Genomic DNA, 19,488 nt, shown 5'->3' with positions numbered 1-19,488 from the left:
AAACTTGACTTGAAGGGAGAGCAAGCATCTGTCCGTCAGCAAAGACTTTCAGGGGTCTTGACCTCTATCACAGCCCTAAGCTGGAAAAACCAGAGAAACAGGTGCGGGCTCATGATGTCACAGGCCTGACTCAGTTTCCCTCCCAGCCACTTATGATTCCCATGATTGCCTTTGAAGAAGCTTGCAGCACATTAAGCTGCTGAGTGAAAAGCGCACAAATCAGAGACTATAACCATCAACTTCTGTAACCTTTTTAATTTATGTATTTATTATTGTTTTATGCTATTTAGTAAGTTGTGCCCAACAGTGTGCTGGAATTTTATGACAAAATATACGATGTAGGCTTCTGTTGATGTCATGATGTTTATTTGTGTACCATTTTACAAGAGCACATGTGACAAAGCGCATCATAACAATGACAGAAACAAGCCAAAGAAGATGGCGCAACAGCACACATTTCAGATGGACGATACATAGATGCAAGCACACTGTTACTGTAGCTACAAATTCTATGTTTATTATGTCAATCTAATGAAAAACTAGATTTAAATTAGGTTTGATGAACCTTCTTATCTATAGAGTAAAAGAACAGGAGTTGGACTTCAAGCCACTTTACAAAAAGTGTGTAATAGAAATATGCCAGTACTGCTTGCACACTATGAAATCATTTATCAGTAGCTCACTGGTATAACTTAAAAGTAGCCTACAGGACAAGAAATGTTACTTTTTTATCCAACAATGAAGGATTTTGCAATAAGACCATTAATATTATCGTTTTAAGTATTTAATGTCTCAAGAACCACATATAAGTTAGGGCAAGTCTATTAATAACAATATAATTAACTGTTACTACTGTTACAACATGTAAATAGTGAACGCTGCTGTTAAATTGGAATATAAATGATTACATTTATACCTATTTAATATCCTTTTATGCCATATAGATCTAGTCTTTTCAGACAATTCACTTTGCAGTGAGTTTAGTTGTCGCTTTGTGTTGTTTCATCGTCTTCATTTTCGCCTGGCCTCGATGGCCTTCATCAGTGGGACCCACCGAGATGTAGTCTCTCTGCTTGGTTTAGCCTGACCTAAAGCAGGCCACGTGCTCCCTCTGACGTTCACGGGGCCGTCATATTCGTCAGCCTCAGAGGCGATCTCCATTTTCTGGATGATGAGCTTTACGAGGCAGTGCTGCTTCTCTAGCAGGCATGACATCTCTTTCATTCTGCAGGGAAAACGAAAAACAAAGACAAAACAATCAATTCATGTCACTTAGTGACAGACTTCATTTGCTTTTGCCTAGATTTATAATGAGACTGCTGGAAGGTCAGACTCCTGGGTGACTTGATGCGCTTACTATAGAAACAGAGATACAGAGTGGGATCTGTAGGGGTCGCTCATGCATCAAAAACTACTTTTCCTTAATTCCCACTTTAGCTTTCAGCATGCACAGTCTAGATCATTGTACCTGTAATACTCATCCATTACCGCAATAATAAGCTTGCACACTTTTATGATTTTAGAAATATGAAAACTGACTTTCATGTGCATGCCTTACCTGGTCTTCTGCTTTTTGAGCTCATTCTCGATCAAAGTGCATGCCTTTGATTTGGCTTGCAGATGATTCCAGACTTCATTGGTTTCCTCTTCACCATAGAAAAATTTCTTCAGAAAGTGCTGCAATCAAAAATGTGAAGGTTTAATAAAGGAGAAAACCTTCACTGCTATAAGTTATAGACATAAATCATCATGTTGCACATCATCTGTTTCATCTTTTTTTTAGCTTACCCTGGAACACCTGTGATTGGGATAGATGGTAATGCAGTTTTTGTCAACTCGTTTCATAAACCAATAAGGGAGCTTATCTTCCAGAGCGGTGTGCAGATCAATCTGGGGTCAGAAGGGCTGGTATTTAGTCAGGGGTTCGATTTTGGGCGAGGAATATATCATTGATATCATATATATCATCTTGTTATGTGTCAGTGCTCCATGCATTTTGTTAAAATGGCTCAAGAGCAAAACACCACAACATCAAAAAAAGTCCAAATCCAAAGTATTTTTTATGTTAAAAAAATAACCTGGTTTAATACAAACCTGCATGGCTATCCGTTTCAGCGCAGCATTTCTTTGAACTTCAGCAATGTCTCCAACTGCTAAACCAATCTACAACACAATCAAAGACAAAAACCTTTGGTTAGGACCTTTGAAAATACAAAGCTTATGACAAGAGCATGATTAGATAAAATTGCTGTCAAAGCACTAGAACACAAATTTTTATAGTAACATACAAGCCAAATGTATAGCCACATAAACTACTTTAAGATGCAGATGGAGATCAGGGTGTGCTTACCATCAGGTTCACGAGCAGGATTGGCATGAACAGAACAAAGACCACAAAAATGAAGTATGTCAGGATACCAAAAGGTAGTCGATGATTCAGATACTCATCCAGGAAGTTGTTCTGGTAGTTCAGTTCCCCGACCATCATCACAAAGGTTTGTACCACAGAGAGCGGCACGCTGTTAAACTCCCTCTAGTGATACAAAAAGAACAGCAACGTGTGATTGCATGTTAGTAACAATCAGTCTAACACTTTATTATAACAGACATCCAGATGGCCTAGGTTTTAATCATTTCTGTACCCAGCTTGGACACTAAAGAATTGTTCTATCCCCACAAGTGTTTTGTGCAGGCCTAAATTTTGACCAACAGTGAAGTTTTAAAGTTAGGTGACTTTAGCAGCCATGTCAATAAAATATGCAGCGGTGCATGAACACAGCTTTCTGGTGGCTTTCTAAGGTGTGTGTGATGGTACAAGAAAGGGTGAGGGGAATGTTCTTACAAAAATTGTGACCTGATGTTATTAAAAAGGTCTGCGTGTTACTGAAGGAATCCTCTGGAGATCATTGATATACATGCAAAATTTTGAAAATCTGAAGATACCCTTTCATCCTGCAGGAAATGTATGGTTATATGCATCACTGCATTCTTTTAATACCTGATTGAGCATCAGGGCATGGAAGGCCAAACTGAAAGCCAACATCAGGTAGAAGAACAGCAACACAATACGGACCAGTGTCTTCATAATCTCCCCGAACATCACAACATAGATGCCAACTCCCTCAAACCTGAGGAAACAGGAGAATAAACAGGTTGGTGACCTCAACTTTATGAGAAAGTGGAGTAAGTCAGAGTGAATAGTACCTCTGGAGATAAAGGAGAAATCCGATCCAGGAATTTAAAACTGCTATGGCCCCCGCTTGCCAGTGTAAAGAACCCTCTGCATTGATCATGAGGGGGCCGACGAACAGTATAGAGAAGACGGCTGAAATCCAGTCGCTCTGGTTGGAGTAATCCATGAAGTATTTCCAGCGCTTTGAAGCAATGAGATGAATAAAATCAGTTTTGTTTTTTTTCAAATTTAACAGCTAAGCTTAAGCATGGAGGTGACATTCGGACTTTTTGCTATTCAGTAGGGGCTGTAAATCTAAATCTGGAGGCACGCATTCATCACACTTGATTGCCTGTGCGTCCACACAGACCCGGTGCTGCACAGATTTATGGGCACATGTTTTATGTGAGGTAATGACACTTCCATAAGAGGACAGTACCTGCTGTGATATCTGCACCACTTCCTTTCCTATCGAGTAGATGTTCATAACCAAGACCATCACCATGCAGAAGGACAAGGACACACATTGCTGTGAAACAAATGTTGAGACATACTTTGAATGGCGAGGCACATTTGTAAAGATGCATTTTGCTAGTAATTTGAACGACAGATCATTTGTTTTCAATCACAATTTCCTCATAATGCTGTCAGAGTCATTATTACTCATCACAACAGCCATTAGTACCTCTGTGAAAGATACGGGAACCATGATGATATTGTGCTCGCCCGTGTCACTAGTGTTCACGGAGGGTCTCAGAGTCACTATAAGGTGAGTTAAGGGCAGCAAGCCCAACAGATAGAGAAACATGTTGAGCACATGAGCTATGCTCCCATAAGCAAGCCTGTGGACAAAACAGAGGACACCATGGACCAACGTTCAAGGTAAAATGTTAACTGGAGCTGGACTAGGGTGAATAAATCTGTAAAAATAAATATGGGTCATGGGTCAAGTCCTCCTGAATACTCACCACTTCATTGCCAGATACTTTTTGCAGACGGGATGGTTGAGGAGCTCGATGCGGTTGTACTGCACCATCGCCTGCAGGAGGTGTAACAGAATAATGACCCACAGTCAGTACACACAGCACATTTTGCACAAGCAGTGGTACTCACTGCAGAACCAAAGGGGTTGCGCTGGAAATAGTCCAGCTCCACCGCTCTGTTGTTTGGGTTTAGGGCGGAGACAGTGAGAAACTTCACTCTTGACCCTGACTGTTCTTTATTGACAGCAAGTTATTGACGACCTAACAAACGATGACATCAGCAGGAGTAAACTGGTGCTGTATTTTTTTAAAGCACTTACGGAAAGATGTCGTAATTTTCCAAATAGTGCAAAGCTATCAAGAAAAGAAGGGGTGGCTGCTGTGCGGAGGACTGGAGGAAAGATTGCACAATGTATCTTGGCCTCAGTGATTTGGCACAGGCTGTTATTAGGTCTCGGTAGACTTGGCCACTCACCAAATTTGTGAACATTTGCATGCAGATTAAACCCCGCTTGAACTACCCTCTGCTGGCAATTTAGGTAGCACAACGAGCTGAAATTGATGCAGATGTAACACTGTAATAATATGTCCAACCTTCATGGAGGCGGCAATTTTCTGTTTCCTGATGAAAATGTTTTGCAGAGGTGAACTGTTTTGTGGCCATTTTAGAGGCTAGTGTTTCTCTTGACCTGTTATCCTGTAACATGCTCAAAAGCTTTTAGTTAACAATTTTTATATCGATAAGGGTGGGCTGAATGTCTGTAACGGTGAAACCATGTAAACAACACATGGAGGTTGTAGCAAGAACAGAGGAGAAGCCTATTATTTGTTTGCCAACAACCAATCAGACAAGTTTGATTCCTGATGAGTGCTAAGGGCAGAGTGCTGGTGGTGGCATCACAGCAGGGATGCTTGAATGTTCTTTTGTGATTTTTCAAGGCAGGTAGAGAGTGGGGAAAAAAGGCACAATGAACGTCGGTATAAAAGTGTCATCGTCACTAAACTATGTAGAGAAATTAAAAACATTTCTGAATAGGCCGCACACTGCGACTATGTAGTTGTCACTGTCACTTTCCAATAATTAATAGAGGAAGTGTCATCACTGCACCTGAGGAGGGACAGGCCAATCCTGATCCCATAAGTTATCAAGGCAAGCGGTGAAGTCTACAGGGCCTCATTAGATGCTGATGCATGACAGAAATAGAGCTCGAGTGCTTTTGAATCATGTGGAAGTACAACATTTGGATTCTGAAGCCATTAAAAGAGTAAAAAAAAAGGTTTGCTTACGTTGAGAGCGGCCAGTGGCAGAACCTTATTCCCATTGTAAGTCTGCCCTTTCACTTCAATCGGAGCTTGGAGCCATTTGAAGTCATATTCAATCTAGGCCACAAAAAGAGTTGTTTAATCTTTTTCCCGATCAGTGTTTCAAATAATATCCTTAGTGTGTGTTTTGTGTGTTTTTGATTGTGCAGTTTGATTACGTGGTAATCGGGGCTGTTGTGGTCATCATCAGATTCCCTCATGCTGCGGTCCAAAAGATGCTGTTGACAGAAGCGGCACAGTGACGAGGAATTAAATCTTTAGTAAGTAACAACAGATCACACAACACAAAAATGCTGAAAGATGTGAGTTATGATGATACGTATACAGTGATTTATGACATGGATTTTATTTTATTTTATTATTTCTTTATTTTGCCAGCAGCAAACCTTGTAAGTTTCAGGCAGAAACTCAATCATGTCTAGTATGGGGCATCGCTGACTACTTTCGGGATTGAACAGACTTACAGCTTCAGCACACCTGCAAGAAAAAATAATAAGATTACAGACACGGCTATAACCAGTGGATTGTAGAGTCACTTTAATATTTCTCAGTGTTTGTTTTTGTATTGACAAAATACCTTTCACAGTCAATTACAGCATTGACCACGTCTTTTCTCCCATTTTGCAAAGCCTCGTGGAGGAATGAAGTGTGGTTCTTGTTTAAGATGATCTCTGCCCCCCTGGCCAGCAACAGCCTGACCGCAGCCACGTGTCCACCTCTCGCTGCGATGTGGAGTGCCGAGTTCTGTCAATACAACAGAACACATCTTCTCAGATTCATTACAGTGTGGGGCGGATGACTTATTCGGAGCCAATGGCAATTATTTGTCTTTTAACGTTTAAACTGGAAAAATAACCCTAGCATAAAAATCGTCAGGACAAATTAATTAGTTCAAGAATAAATATCACAGATCACAGTGAAATTTTTTGGAGTAACAGGAAGCAATACCCCATCCTCATCTGTTTTATCCAGCAGCTTGAGATTGGCTGTCAGTAGGATATCCATCGTTTGTGTGTATCCTTCAGAAGCAGCGTGGTGCAGACAAGTCCAGCCCTTGTAATCACTGTCAACAGGACATTTCTCTACAGGTTAGTATACTGTAAAATACGATCACTCAAACCATCATGTTCCTTTAATGTTTTTGAGCAGTGTACTTTTTATGCTTGCACATGTACATGTTTCTGTGCATACAACGTGTGTTTGGTTTTACCTGTGGAAGAGAGCTCCTTTGCGCAGCAACAGTTGCACCACTTTTGTGTGTCCCTCTTTTGAGGCCAGATGGAGTGGAGTCAGGCCACGCTCATCGCCTTCATTTAGCAGACGAGAGTCAGTAATGGACTCTAATAGTCGGTGACATGTATTGATGCGGCCATACCTTAAAAAAAAAAAGTAGAATCACTGTATTGTTGAGAAATGGTAGAGCTCCATAGACAATTTTATTGTAAGACACCCATGGCAACTGTTGCAGGTTTGAATCTGTAGGCTGTAGGCTAGGTAGCAATAAAGGCTTAAAATGCTAGGAGCGGTAAGAAGAACAAAGTAGAAGTGACATATTTAGTTGGGAGATGTGTTTTGTTGTCTCTAAACCTTTTAAGCAGGTCAGCAGTATTGTCTGTACAGTAGAGAATGAGGCTTCTGTAAGAGTTATGGTATGATATCATAGCATGGCCTTCATCTGCCCTCTAGTTCTAATGAAATGGGTGTTCATGATAGAAAAATCTATAATAATAATGTTGAAAATCCACCCATTAAACACTGTGAGTAACATTTTGTTCACATGTGCCTCACTAATTAAATGCTGTTCCTGTGACAGCTCCTTTGGGTCACTACATAATATTTAAGGTATGTTACTTGAATTAATCTTCTAAAAGCTTTTAGGTGCATGAATCTATTGAGGTTTTATACAGCTGAACAGTAAGGAATGATGTTTTATTATCCGTCTGTCCATTTGATTGACTACAAATCAAATGGACATACAGTACGGTGCCAACAAGATTTTTCATCCTTCCAAATTTCTTAGTTTTTTGCTTATTTTTAGTTCCAGATCATAAGTCAAATGTAAATTAGAGAATGGTAACCTGAATAAATACAAAGTGCACTTTTTAAATGATAACTTCAATTATTAGGGGAATAAAGTTATCCAAACCAAACTGGCCCTGTGTGGAAAAAGTAATTGTCCTAACTACACACAGGACTGATTATTGCCAGAACTACTGAATCAAAACATCACTTAAAGAGAGCCTGTCTGACAAAGTGATCTCAAAAAGCAACACATCATGCTACGATCCAGGGAAACTCAAGAACAGACAAGAAACAAAGTCACTGACTTCTTCAGTTTGGAAAGGAATACAAAGCCAATCAAATGGAGAAAACCTGGAACACTGGGTAATCTTCCCAGGAGTGCCTAGCTTAATAGAATTACTCCAAGGGTGCACTGATTACTCATCCAGGAGGTCAGATAAGAATCCAAAACAACAACTAAAGAACTGAAGATCTCACTTGCCTAAGTTAGGGTCAGAGTTCAACAATAAGATTGGGCAAAAGGTTTCAAAGGTGAAAACCACTGCTAACCAAAAATAACACAAACGCTCGTCTCACATTTGCCAAAAAACATCTTGGTGATCCCCCAGACTTTTGGGAAATATTCCAGGACTGACGAGACAGAAGCTGAACTTTTTGGAAAGTTTTTGTCCCATATGTAAAATGAACACTGCACTTCATAAAAAGAACATCATACCCACAGTTAAACGAGGCGCTGGTAGTGTCCAATGCGACTGAATTAAAAAAAGGTCTGTAAAAAAGAGTGATCCAAAATTTCTCCACAGTGATGTGAAAGACAGTTCTTGCAGTTCTTGCACATCCAGTTATTAGGTTTAGAGGAAAATTACTTTTTCACAGCACAGGTTTGGATACCTTTTTTCTTTCCCTTAATAAAACAAAAATCATTATTTAAAAACTGCATTTTGTATTTACTCAAATGATCTTTGTCTAGTTTTAAAATTTGCTTGATGACCTGAAACATGTAAGCGTGACAAATATGCAAAACACTAAGAAAGCAGGAAAGAGGCAAATACTTGTTTATACATGCATGGACGGATGGATGGATAGCTACCTTTGAAATTCTGTGTGGATGTAACAGCTACATATAGTGTTTTACAATAACACTGGAGTTACACTGGCACACAGCACTAGGTGATATTACAGCTAAAAATTGTACTTGAAATTAACAAACAGAAACGATTTATATGCTACACATCATCCATCATGCAGTGGTCAATATCATCTGATTAATTTCAACAGCCATGACTTTGCATTTGTTTGAACAAATCCATTTCCAAAGTTTGTGTAACTGAGTGAGAATCTATGCTATGTTAGGTCTTACTGAGCAGCGAAGTGCAGGGCAGACTTCTTGTCCTTGGACTTGCATGCGAGGCCAAGTTGCCCCGAGAGGCCCAGCATGTTCTTCACTGAGTCGTGGATTCCCAGTCTGCAGGCGTAGTGGAGTGGGGTGCAGCCATCGTTATCCTCACAGCTTAAAAGTGCCTTCACACTGTTGAGCTAAAATCCAATGCATTATGAACACATCTACTTCATTCTTACTGTACAATCACAGGCGACCACTTAGGTACACCTGTTCAACTGCTTATTATTCGACATATCTAATCAGCCAATCACATAGCAACAACTCAGCACATTCAGTCATGTAGACATGACCAAGGTAACCTGCTGAAGTTCAAACTACGCATCAGAAATGGGGAAGAAATGTGATTTAAGTGATTTTGAATGAGTTTTTCAGTGCTGGTTTGAGTGTTTCAGAGACAGATGAACTGCTGGGATTTTCCCCGCACAAGCATCTCTAGGTTTTACAGAGAAGAGAGAAAATATTTGGTGAATGACAGTTCTCTGAGAGAAAATGCCATGTTGATGGCAGAAGTCAGAGGAAAATAGCTAGACTGCTTTGAGAGGATAGGAAGGTGACAATAACTCAAATAATCATTTGTTACAAGTGAGGTATGTTTGTGTTGAGCCTTCAAGCAGGTGAGCTACAGCAGCAGAGGACCACATCGGGTCCCACTCCTGTCAGCTAAGCACAGGAAACTGAGGATATAATTTACACAGGCTCAACAAAAATTGGACAAGAGAAGAGTGAAAAAACATCTAATGAATATCAATTTCTTCTGCAGTATTTTGATGGTAGAGTCGAGAATTTGTGAGAGGAAGGGAACAGATCTGCAGAAACTGTGTAATGCTGTCATGTCAATATGGACCCAAATCTCTGACGAATGTTTCCAACACCTTGTTGAATCTAGAAACTGTACCTAACAAAGTGGCCAACAAGTGCATACTAAGCAATGCAAAAAATTGAAATGCTATATTTTATGCACATGACAAAATTGACAGTTATCCATACTCGAACAGAAACTACAAAATTATTGTGATCTGCTATTCTCACGCTGTCTGTCTTTGTGTATCATTTTGAAAGCTGTAACAGTGATGTAGCTTCAGGAAAAAGCTCACAGTGTTTAAAGGACTATATGGCTTTGGTGAGAGTGTAATGAACTTCGATCAACTGGCTTTGAAAGCACGCAACTTTTGAAGGCTCCAGGCAAGCTGATCAAGGACAGTGCAGTAATTAGATTCCAGCCACTTAATGACATTTTTGTTTAAGCAGCATTCAGTGCATTTAATAAGCTACCGACTGATTGGCAGTACCTGCAGTACTTCTTCCGGGAGGTTTTTCAGGCCCTTTGGCTGCAGAATGGCTAGGTGAAGAAAGTTACAGCCACATTTGTCTCTCACGTTAACGTTGGCTCCTAAAAAAATCATTAACATTTGCATAAGTGTTTACAACCTGTATTATCAGGCAAATTATATGAGCACTACTGGTGGAGAAGTCATTTACTTTAGCTCACCTTTTGACAGCAGCAGAGCCACAGTTTTCCATGCTCCACAGCTCGTAGCCAGCAGCAAAGGAGAGTTTCCCTTGCAGTCGGTGCTGTTAATGTCTGCACCCTGAATGCATTAAGTTACCTCTTTAATTTTAGCACACAAATGAAAAGCATTATGTGCACATTAGCAATGAATACACATCCACAGTATTCTCAGTTTTAAGAGGATCAGTGAACACATTTAAAAGTCCTTTTAAACAAACTTCATTAACTTAGCTTGACCAAATCAGACCAATAGGTGATGTTTTGTAATGATAGCAGAAAAAGTAAACAGTGGGGAAACAATTTGATCCCATGCTGAATTTTAAATGAACTAAATTACAAAGAAATGATGGTAGTCTCATTTTAATGGAGAGAGGCAGACTATCAACCAAAACTCAAGAACAAACAAGTGACATAAAAGATATAAATTGATTTGAATCTAACTGAGTGAAATAAGATTGGCTGTGCGCCACCCATCTGGCACAAAAACAACAATAAATCAATCCAGCAATCCAACAATTACGGATACTCCTGAATGCGTTATGTATATAGAGCACAACTCTCCACAGAATTGCTTTCTTCCATTTCAGCTTCTCCACCAACATAGACAAGACCAAACAGCTGCCAAAGGACATCAGGGACAAGATTGTAGACCTGCACAAGGCTGAATGGGCCAGAAAACCATCAGTGAGAACTGGTGCAATTATTCAGAAAAGGGAGAAATATAAAATAACCATCAGTCACCCCCGGTCTGTAACTGCATGCAAGATCTTGGCTCGTGGGTTGAGGATGATCACGAGAAAGGTGCTGGATCAGGGACTGGTTAATGATCTAAAGGGAGCTGGGACCACAGTCACGAAAAACATCAACAGTAACACACTACCTGCAAGGTCCCCCTGCTCGAGAAGCTACATGAATGGCCTCCTTTTAAGTTTTCTAGCCATTGAAAGTGGTGTTGTCAGATGAAAACAAATTCGAGCTCTATGCCATCAACTATAAACGCCATGTTTGGAGGAGGAGAAATGCTGAGTATGACCCAAAGAACATCACAGTCAAGCACAGAGGTGGAAGCATTATGCTTTGGTTTTTCTGCTAAGGGTACAGGACAATTTAACTGCATTGACAGACAAATGGACCGGGCCATGAACCTCCATCCCTCAGCCAGAACACCAAAGATGGATTGATGATAGGTCATCAACCCATCAAATAAACGACCAAGCAACAAAGGAGTGGCTTAAGAGGAATAAGGCCATGGAGAGTTTCTATAAAGAGTGGGCCAAAATGCCTCCTGAGATGTGTGCAAACCTGGCAGCCAGTCTTTCCATACTATGTCATGTTTTGTTTGGCGATCAATACTGACATCCAAATCAGTTCATAACTTTTATGTAATGTGTGTTTTAGATTTCTGGCTGATACTAGCAGTATCATTCCAGAGTAGAATGAAACTACCATAAAACTTACAAATTGAGCAGGGCATCAAATAATTATTTCCTCTGCTCTATAGTTAGGGTAAACATGAGAACCTGCTTTTGCACACCTCTATCTGAGATTTCCACAAATATATGCACATGTGCCATGCGCGAGAAAAACGTTTTTAGATGGGGAACTAAAATAGTACCTAAACGAAATAAACATTTCATGAACCACACATCTTTGTGTTAAGACTTGATGTTCTGCTGGCACCTGCAAGGTGAAATCACCCCGTGCAGACCACCGTTTCATAGTTTTTGAGATAAACACACTAAGGTTCATCTACTTGCCGCATCTAAAAGAGTAGACTTGAAATAAACTTGGACTACGCTTCCTACCTAGCAACACCATTCTATTAGAACCATCAAAGTGCAACAGATGGTGACAGGTGGTCCACAAGCAATGGGCAGCACCTGTAATATTTACTCAGGAGTGTATTTAAAATAGCAAATATTGTTTAATTGTAGCAATGGGAACAAACATAGTCGAGTGGAAGATTTTACTCATTGAAATCTAACCTGCAGTGAATAGAGATTCACATCAGAGATTCACAGTTTATCTGCCTTTTAGATTTCAGCATATGTGGGGGGGGGGACTGCTGTTTTTATAATGTTTGTGTCGGTTTGATGCACCGAAGGATAAAAAATCAATCAGAAAATATCTGATAACAAAACATGTCATGTGTATAACAGCTGTGTGGCATTTGTGTGTATTCATGTGTATCTTATTTACCAGAGAAATTAGGTACTCCGCCAGCTCCGTGTGATCAAATATTGTCGCCCTGGAAAAGTAAACACAGTTGTTGTAAACCAGCCGTTCAGCGCACTACTTTGTGAGTCAAGGTCTTACTCATGCTGTCAGATAAGCAGTGAGGATGATTTAGTTCTCATTCGGCAACATAATAGCCAGATTTCCCTTTATTGTCACACTTTTATCTTCAGGGTTGTACGGCTTCCCTTTGTTGACACACTTTAATGACTAAGTGTTTGTGTTCTCCATTAAGAAAGAGACTTATGTGGATGATTTTCCCCACAACTAAATGATGGACTGAAGTATACTTGAACATCCAGATACCAGACGACATATTTCTATTGTGCTTAAAAGGCCTTTTGTGGTATTATTTCAATGCACATCACAGCAATGGCGTCTAAATAAGAATGAAAACACAGAGGGAGGACCTTTGTCCTTTGTTCTGCTACTGTCAGTGCCAACACAAATAGCTTTTAGATAAAATCTATGTGGATGGGAAGCAAATCTTTATTATGTAATTATATCTTTATCGTTTTCCTCAGGCTCGTCGTTTTGTTTGACAAGCCTAAGGAGTTTATATCTAATTATCTTGTTTGCGGATGTGTTTTACTGTTGATATGATGCAGATAAAGTGATCTTTATATAGCATGAACAAGCAAATGAGTAGCAATTGCAATATTGCATATCTACACAACTTCATTGGTATCGCAACAAAGATCATTTTAATTAAAACAATGTCCACCAATAAAATTATGAACTAGAATTAGGAAATAGTGGAAACTTGCCCTTTTGTGCTCTCGTTCACTGACTGTTCAGCACAAGCAACAGAATATATATATACTCTTGTCTATGGAGATTAATTTAAAATTGGATGCTGAGATACAGTTAATAAGATATTGTTTATTTTCCATTTTGGAGTCTCAGCAACTCTCTGCTCTCTCACGGGTCAGCGTGGTCAGGATGCTTTGCATTTTGTCAACAATGAAATTTGCATTTCAAAAAGGCACCAATTTTAAATTCTACAGAAAAGCAATTTGCAAAGAAGTTGCTGTCACAGTCTTCTTGCCTAGCGCCTTTGCTTTCTGCCCCTCACTTATGACCAAAACCATGATAGAGAAGCTTATATGCTCCAGGTTTCAAAACAAGACTATAAACCACTGAGTGTGGTTATGATGCCTATGCCCATCTTTGATGCACAGTTTGTGATGGCTACTATCAGCCTACAAAGCCTACATAACCACATGCAGCTGCATTATTAAGTTTTATCAACACACTAAAAAAATATTTATGCCCCAAATGCAGACATTAAATAATCTGAATCGATTTAAATGTTCTATGTAATTTTGTTACATAAGTACAATGTAAAACATTAGACTTGAAGAAACTGGTATTGATTTAGTTTATACTGAGTATATTCTCCTTGATGATTAATTATTTGATTAAATACACTGTGTTGTTTTTTGTTTTTGTTTTTTGTTTTTTTGTTTTTGTTTTTTTTTTGGGGGGGGGGGTTGATCCGTGCACTAATTTCCGCATCGGAAATGAACGACAAGGAGAGACCCACCTGTGTAGAGGGGTCTGACATGCACCATCAGTGAGATTGATGATATCTTCAACTTGCTCAACAGAAGACAGCATCAGTTTGATGACCTCAAGAGCTCCCTGGGTGCAGGCCAAATGAAGCGGTGTAGACCTGTCGTTCTAGAGTCCGACAAACATGGATACATTACAAGTGATGAATGCGGAATATCATGCAAATTTACAAGTTCATCAAACACAGTTATGTCTGCTGCATACAGAAACCCTGTGGAGATTTTTATAAACCGGCAGCGATGTAAACTGGCACAAACAGAAAGATATGAATAAGTATACTCATGCGTGATTCACACAAAGAAATCCTGCAAGTTTCCTCTGTGTAACATTAGCAAAGTAAGTCCCAGACTTCTTGGCTGAACACTGGGGACTGTAACACAAGCCTTTAATGAGATAACCAGGACTGGCAGGAGGAGGCCAGTGATCACTCCACTCAGCTTCACAGTGTAAGTGGATGTAATTTGTATCAATTTGGCCAACCGAAGCTATTACTGTACTCGCTACTGCTGATGTAGCTCTGGCCACTAGCCCAGGGCAAGACATAACGATCACTCCCAGATGGGTGTGATAAGACTGACGGGTTCTAACAGTACAAAGAAGGCGACCCTCTGGTGACAACGTGTTTTACAAGTGTTGGAATCCAGGTTTGTTTAAAAAGAAATGCAAATCTGGCAGAGTATGGGTGAAAACCAAAATGTGCAATCTGGCTATGGCATTCTGAGTAGTAGGTAAAAACAGTGGTGAAAATCAAATGAATGTATGCCGAGTCTTTTTTAGACGGTTTATGAAAAGGCCATGTAGTGATTTACATCTTGTTATCTTTTATAATAGAAGTACCTGTTGCTGGTCAACTTTGGCTCCAGTAGCAATGCAGAGGCGGATGGTCTCGATATTCCCACCACGTACAGCCAGATGCAGGGGGCTGCTCTTGGTCTTGTCTAAATAGTTCATGTGGCACACAGCCGAGTGGCCTAACTCCTCTCCTGTCAGGAGAGAATTCAATAAATTGTTTTTATACGTTGAACGTGAAATGCAGTGAAAATGTCCGTAATGGCAGTTTCTTATGACCATCTCCGTCTTTGACTTTTAGTGGCTTTCTTGTTTTGTTTTTAGCAGGCAGATGTAATGAGTAATGTGTATATTTAACATGGGCTGTGCAAAAAAAAAAAAAAGACAGCACACAAATGTAAAATGCATTTACATTTGTAAATATTTTAAGGTCTTACTAAACTTTGTCCAAAAGCACCAAAGTTACCAAACAGACCTCCCACTCTGGATAAACATACTATCATTTGTGATGTCTAGCCTACAGAAAATACGTTAAGTTCTTAACTGGGGAGGGGGGGGCGGGGGGGGGGGGGGGGGGGGGGGGGGAGTAATCTACCAGCTTAATATGCTGCTTGGCCTTGTAAAAAACATTTTCATTGCTGTCAGCACTTTGAGTTTTTGATGTAGCATTTTTCTTTCATCATACCAGCCTTGAGAATGACTTCCATGGCTTTCTTCGCACCTGCGAAGGCAGCAGTGTGCATGGCGAAATGGCCAAGCTTGTTCTGTTGGCAAAGCTTCGCTCCATGCTTTAACTTTGATGGATATATGAATGGATGAGAAGGCAAAACAAAGAGAGATGGTCTTTTGTCAGAAGCAAAGCTGCAGCAAGAGGAAGCTACATGATGAGTTCACAGTTATCTTTTGCAGTAAGGTGTATTTACGCAGTACAACGTGGAGCCTCGTACATACCAACATGCTAAGAGCCTCACAGTTATTAAGGGAACAAGCCAGCATCAGTGGGGTGTTTCCAAGGTCTCCCTTTAGATTGCAGTCTGTACTGCTGTAGGACAACAGCTCCTTCATGAAAGAGATATAAAAAAAAGTAACTAATTTTAAGTACAGCATAAGTAAAAAAAGGCAATTGAATAATAGAAAATCCATCAAGCACATCAACGTAATAAAGATTAAATAAAGACACAAAAAGACAAGGTTTAGCCATTCCATAATGCCCCAAAAAGTACAATACATACGATGTAAGGTGGGAAAATATTGTGTTATTTGACTAAATTACCAGCTAAATTTTTAAAAATTTGTTTATACTGTAATTAAAATTGTCACACTACTTAAATTTACTTTAATTCCTGCAAAAAAAACCAACAAAAAATTACTTTTTGTACCGTTTATTGTAGTTTACCTACCTTTAACTATTTGCATCTAAATATAATAACATACACAGAAATTACATTTAATCACAGGGGATTTACACCCTGAGTTGGGTGCTGTATAATAAAGTGCTAGAATGCTCTGCGTTGACCTTGTTAACTACAGGAATTCAAGAGAAAAACACACTTCCTGTCCTTTAAATTATCACATCAACTGTGCAGTATCAGCCTTCTCACCCCCACCAGGTTGCTGTGTCCATGGCTGACAGCCAAGTGCAGAGGGGACAGGAGGGCAGTGTTGAGGATGTTGGGGTTAGCCCCCAGGTCCAAAAGAGCCTTGCAGCTCTCTGCCTTGTTCCTCTCCACTGCCCAGTGAAGGGGCACATTGCCCTGCTCATCACAGCTGTTCAGGTCTAAGAGACGATACAAGAGCGTATGCAGAAAGGTTTGTATGCGTATGTATCAGATATAATATGCAAAAATAATGTCCCTTTTCCATGCAGTAACTTTAGAAATGAAATTACGCCAAGTCACAAAACATGTTGCGTTGCGTCTTGTGATCGATGACTTAGGTGCACTTACCCTGTGCATCTGTGACAGTGGAGATGAATTGAATGAGGGTGATGTGACCCCCTGCGGCAGCGTGATGAAGGGGACTGGCTCCACATTCATCTTTTTCACTGAGGACCTCTGGGCTCTTCTTCACTAGGTTCTCCAGGAGAGCTAGGTCACCCTTCTCAGCCAACTAGATGATATTATATAGAGTAATATAACACAAAGAATACAGAACAGTTGATTTTTCTGCTTTCCAGTTTGTTCAAAGTGTGTTTTACCAAAGAACACACTATGCTAGAAGGCATTTCAAACTATTCTTGTGTGCCTTCTGATATAATCACTGGAGTATGATATAACGGCCATTTGTTAGTTTTGTATAAAAGCAGACTTTACAATCCAATTCGTTGAAAATTCATGCAATATTATTATTATGTAATACTAGAATTGTTTAGGCCTCCTTAACCTCCTCCTTAATGATACACTGGGCTGGGATTAATCCGAGTTACATAAACCTTCTCATATTGTGAATACTTGTGGCAGAAATGAGTTTTTTACAGAGATGCATATTTTTTTCAGTAAGTTTTTTGCCCTCACCTCAAATATATTTTGATTTGCCAGGCCCGGATCGTCATCCTCTATCACATATGTATAACAACTGTTTTGCCGTGCAACATCCCTGCTGAAGTTCATCACTTAGCTGAGACTCTGTGGACATGAGCCCTAATAAAAACAAAGAAAGCAGTGACATGTGTGCATGTGAACCCCAGTGCTCACACCTGTGCAAACTGATGCACATGACAGCAGCAGATTGAAAACACAGATAGAACGATGCCATAATTTCAATCAAGCCACAGATGAGCAAGCCTAGAAGAACTTAGAACGTAATGTGATAGATAGCGCAAATAAAACCTTAAGACACAGGCTTCTAATGTTTAGAGGGGACATGGGCACAGGACATTGTCTTTACCCAGAAGGGTATTCACATCCGTTGAGTCTTTGTGGTGGGGGTTGAAGCCCTGCACTTGAAGAAAGCAATTATGTCCTCCGCTGCAGGTCAGCTTGTTTGAGCCAGTCCCAGGTGTCCTTGCGTGGTCCTGGGTGAGTGAGATTGAGATAGACCTTGTAATTTTATTGCCTTCACTCCCATCGAAAGGCCAAACAATAAATGCCTCTTTTTTTTTCTGGTGAGCAAATTACTATTGAGAATCTTCACTGCAAATCTCCTTGACCTACGTTATTTGCCGTACGCTGATGTTGTTCCTCGGGTCAGAACAGCAGCTACGTTTTACTGTTTGATTTGCACATTTTGTTGGTGCTTTATACACACTGACTAATGCTCAGTCAGTAACAACCTGATCCAAACGTTTAAGCACTAAAACATAAAGACACCACTTCAAATATCAGCAAGTCAAAAATGATCACTGAGTTAATTTTTATAGGTTATTTATAGGGTTTAATTTAATTTACAGCTTTTAGTTAGTATAGTTTGGTACACTAATAATGCCCTTAGTATGCTATTGATATATCATTAGAGCAATATAATAATAAATAAACACTTAAATCGCGTAGGCCTGTGATGTACTGGCCTCTTGCCCTTTGGCCGCTGGGATAGCTTCAAGCTGGACTAATGGGTGGATGAAAGGATGAGTGTCTAAGATGCTGTACTTAAGACACACTTAGCACATGTATGCATATTTAATCATATTTAATAATATGGTCTTCTATTTGTTACTTGCATTTGTTTTTTTTAAATTATTCAAATATTTTTTAAAAAGCATGCATTCCAAAGCGCAAGCATATTTACGGTAAAGGTTTAGTTTAAATTCTTTACATATATAAAAGTACTGTAAGTGCAACTGTTTCTGGAAAACATGTCACACCACCTGTGATGATTTTTAACAACATGAGTATAATTTGTGTTTAACTAAAGCACTAAAGTGACATTGCATGCACTTGATCAATGAAAGATGCTACTAACATACTAAACTAGTCTCTTTGTGAAAATGAAGGCTAATGAAGACTTTTTATTCTGGGGGTTGTAAAGTAATGCTCGAAACATCCAACACTTGGATTTGCATTTATTGGCAGATTTGCAGTTTGCATTATGAGTCATGATCACCCATCAATATTTCAGCACTACCTTCACTGATCTGAATACTTGAGTGCATTACCTCTACCATACAAGTCATCGATATTTCATGTCTTTCGGTCTGTCGTCCTGATAAAACATCATATTACAGTCCAAGACGGCGTCACCTCATTTCCTTCTAATTTGGCAAATTAGATAACGACCCCACTGCATATCCTCATTACCAGGCAACTGCGGTAAATAAGTGCCATTGGTTTCTCTAATTGATTTGCTTATTTAGTTTGCAGATGGTTTTCAGGAAGTGCCCTAATAGGCACTGGTAAACACATTTTCCAAACAATCCGGAAACAAGCGGGTGATATATTTAATTTTAACAAGGAGACCCTTGCATGAGTGCACATTGTTCACATTTAAACTGAATAGACGAGCATTACCCTCACAAATTGTGTTTACTTCAGAGGGTGAATTT

General features: G+C 39.7%; 1 protein-coding gene across 1 annotated transcript in view; it reads right to left on the bottom strand.

The window, feature by feature from the left end:
• Nucleotides 1–326: 326 nt before the first annotated feature.
• The window catches only part of trpa1b (transient receptor potential cation channel, subfamily A, member 1b), a 42,106-nt gene continuing 22,944 nt past the window's right edge, over nucleotides 327–19,488 (bottom strand). The window contains exons 2-29 of the mRNA XM_085172731.1: nucleotides 17,898–18,024; nucleotides 17,525–17,650; nucleotides 16,958–17,120; nucleotides 16,613–16,788; nucleotides 15,963–16,070; nucleotides 15,697–15,805; nucleotides 15,060–15,205; nucleotides 14,194–14,330; nucleotides 12,612–12,660; nucleotides 10,392–10,491; nucleotides 10,192–10,292; nucleotides 8,861–9,036; nucleotides 6,689–6,853; nucleotides 6,427–6,541; nucleotides 6,056–6,222; nucleotides 5,865–5,955; nucleotides 5,637–5,696; nucleotides 5,443–5,535; nucleotides 4,141–4,211; nucleotides 3,858–4,014; nucleotides 3,612–3,701; nucleotides 3,205–3,374; nucleotides 2,999–3,128; nucleotides 2,351–2,533; nucleotides 2,095–2,163; nucleotides 1,789–1,890; nucleotides 1,559–1,677; nucleotides 327–1,225 (exon numbers count right to left, since the gene is read on the bottom strand). Of these exons, the coding sequence (XP_085028857.1) occupies nucleotides 1,012–1,225; nucleotides 1,559–1,677; nucleotides 1,789–1,890; nucleotides 2,095–2,163; nucleotides 2,351–2,533; nucleotides 2,999–3,128; nucleotides 3,205–3,374; nucleotides 3,612–3,701; nucleotides 3,858–4,014; nucleotides 4,141–4,211; nucleotides 5,443–5,535; nucleotides 5,637–5,696; nucleotides 5,865–5,955; nucleotides 6,056–6,222; nucleotides 6,427–6,541; nucleotides 6,689–6,853; nucleotides 8,861–9,036; nucleotides 10,192–10,292; nucleotides 10,392–10,491; nucleotides 12,612–12,660; nucleotides 14,194–14,330; nucleotides 15,060–15,205; nucleotides 15,697–15,805; nucleotides 15,963–16,070; nucleotides 16,613–16,788; nucleotides 16,958–17,120; nucleotides 17,525–17,620 (3,357 nt within the window). The 5' untranslated portion in view covers nucleotides 17,621–17,650; nucleotides 17,898–18,024 and the 3' untranslated portion in view covers nucleotides 327–1,011. The remainder of the gene's footprint in view (nucleotides 1,226–1,558; nucleotides 1,678–1,788; nucleotides 1,891–2,094; nucleotides 2,164–2,350; nucleotides 2,534–2,998; nucleotides 3,129–3,204; nucleotides 3,375–3,611; nucleotides 3,702–3,857; nucleotides 4,015–4,140; nucleotides 4,212–5,442; nucleotides 5,536–5,636; nucleotides 5,697–5,864; nucleotides 5,956–6,055; nucleotides 6,223–6,426; nucleotides 6,542–6,688; nucleotides 6,854–8,860; nucleotides 9,037–10,191; nucleotides 10,293–10,391; nucleotides 10,492–12,611; nucleotides 12,661–14,193; nucleotides 14,331–15,059; nucleotides 15,206–15,696; nucleotides 15,806–15,962; nucleotides 16,071–16,612; nucleotides 16,789–16,957; nucleotides 17,121–17,524; nucleotides 17,651–17,897; nucleotides 18,025–19,488) is intronic.

Source organism: Neolamprologus multifasciatus, chromosome 9, assembly GCF_963576455.1.
Source record: "Neolamprologus multifasciatus chromosome 9, fNeoMul1.2, whole genome shotgun sequence".
Lineage (NCBI taxonomy): Eukaryota > Metazoa > Chordata > Actinopteri > Cichliformes > Cichlidae > Neolamprologus > Neolamprologus multifasciatus.
This window is presented reverse-complemented; position numbering and strand designations above follow the sequence as displayed.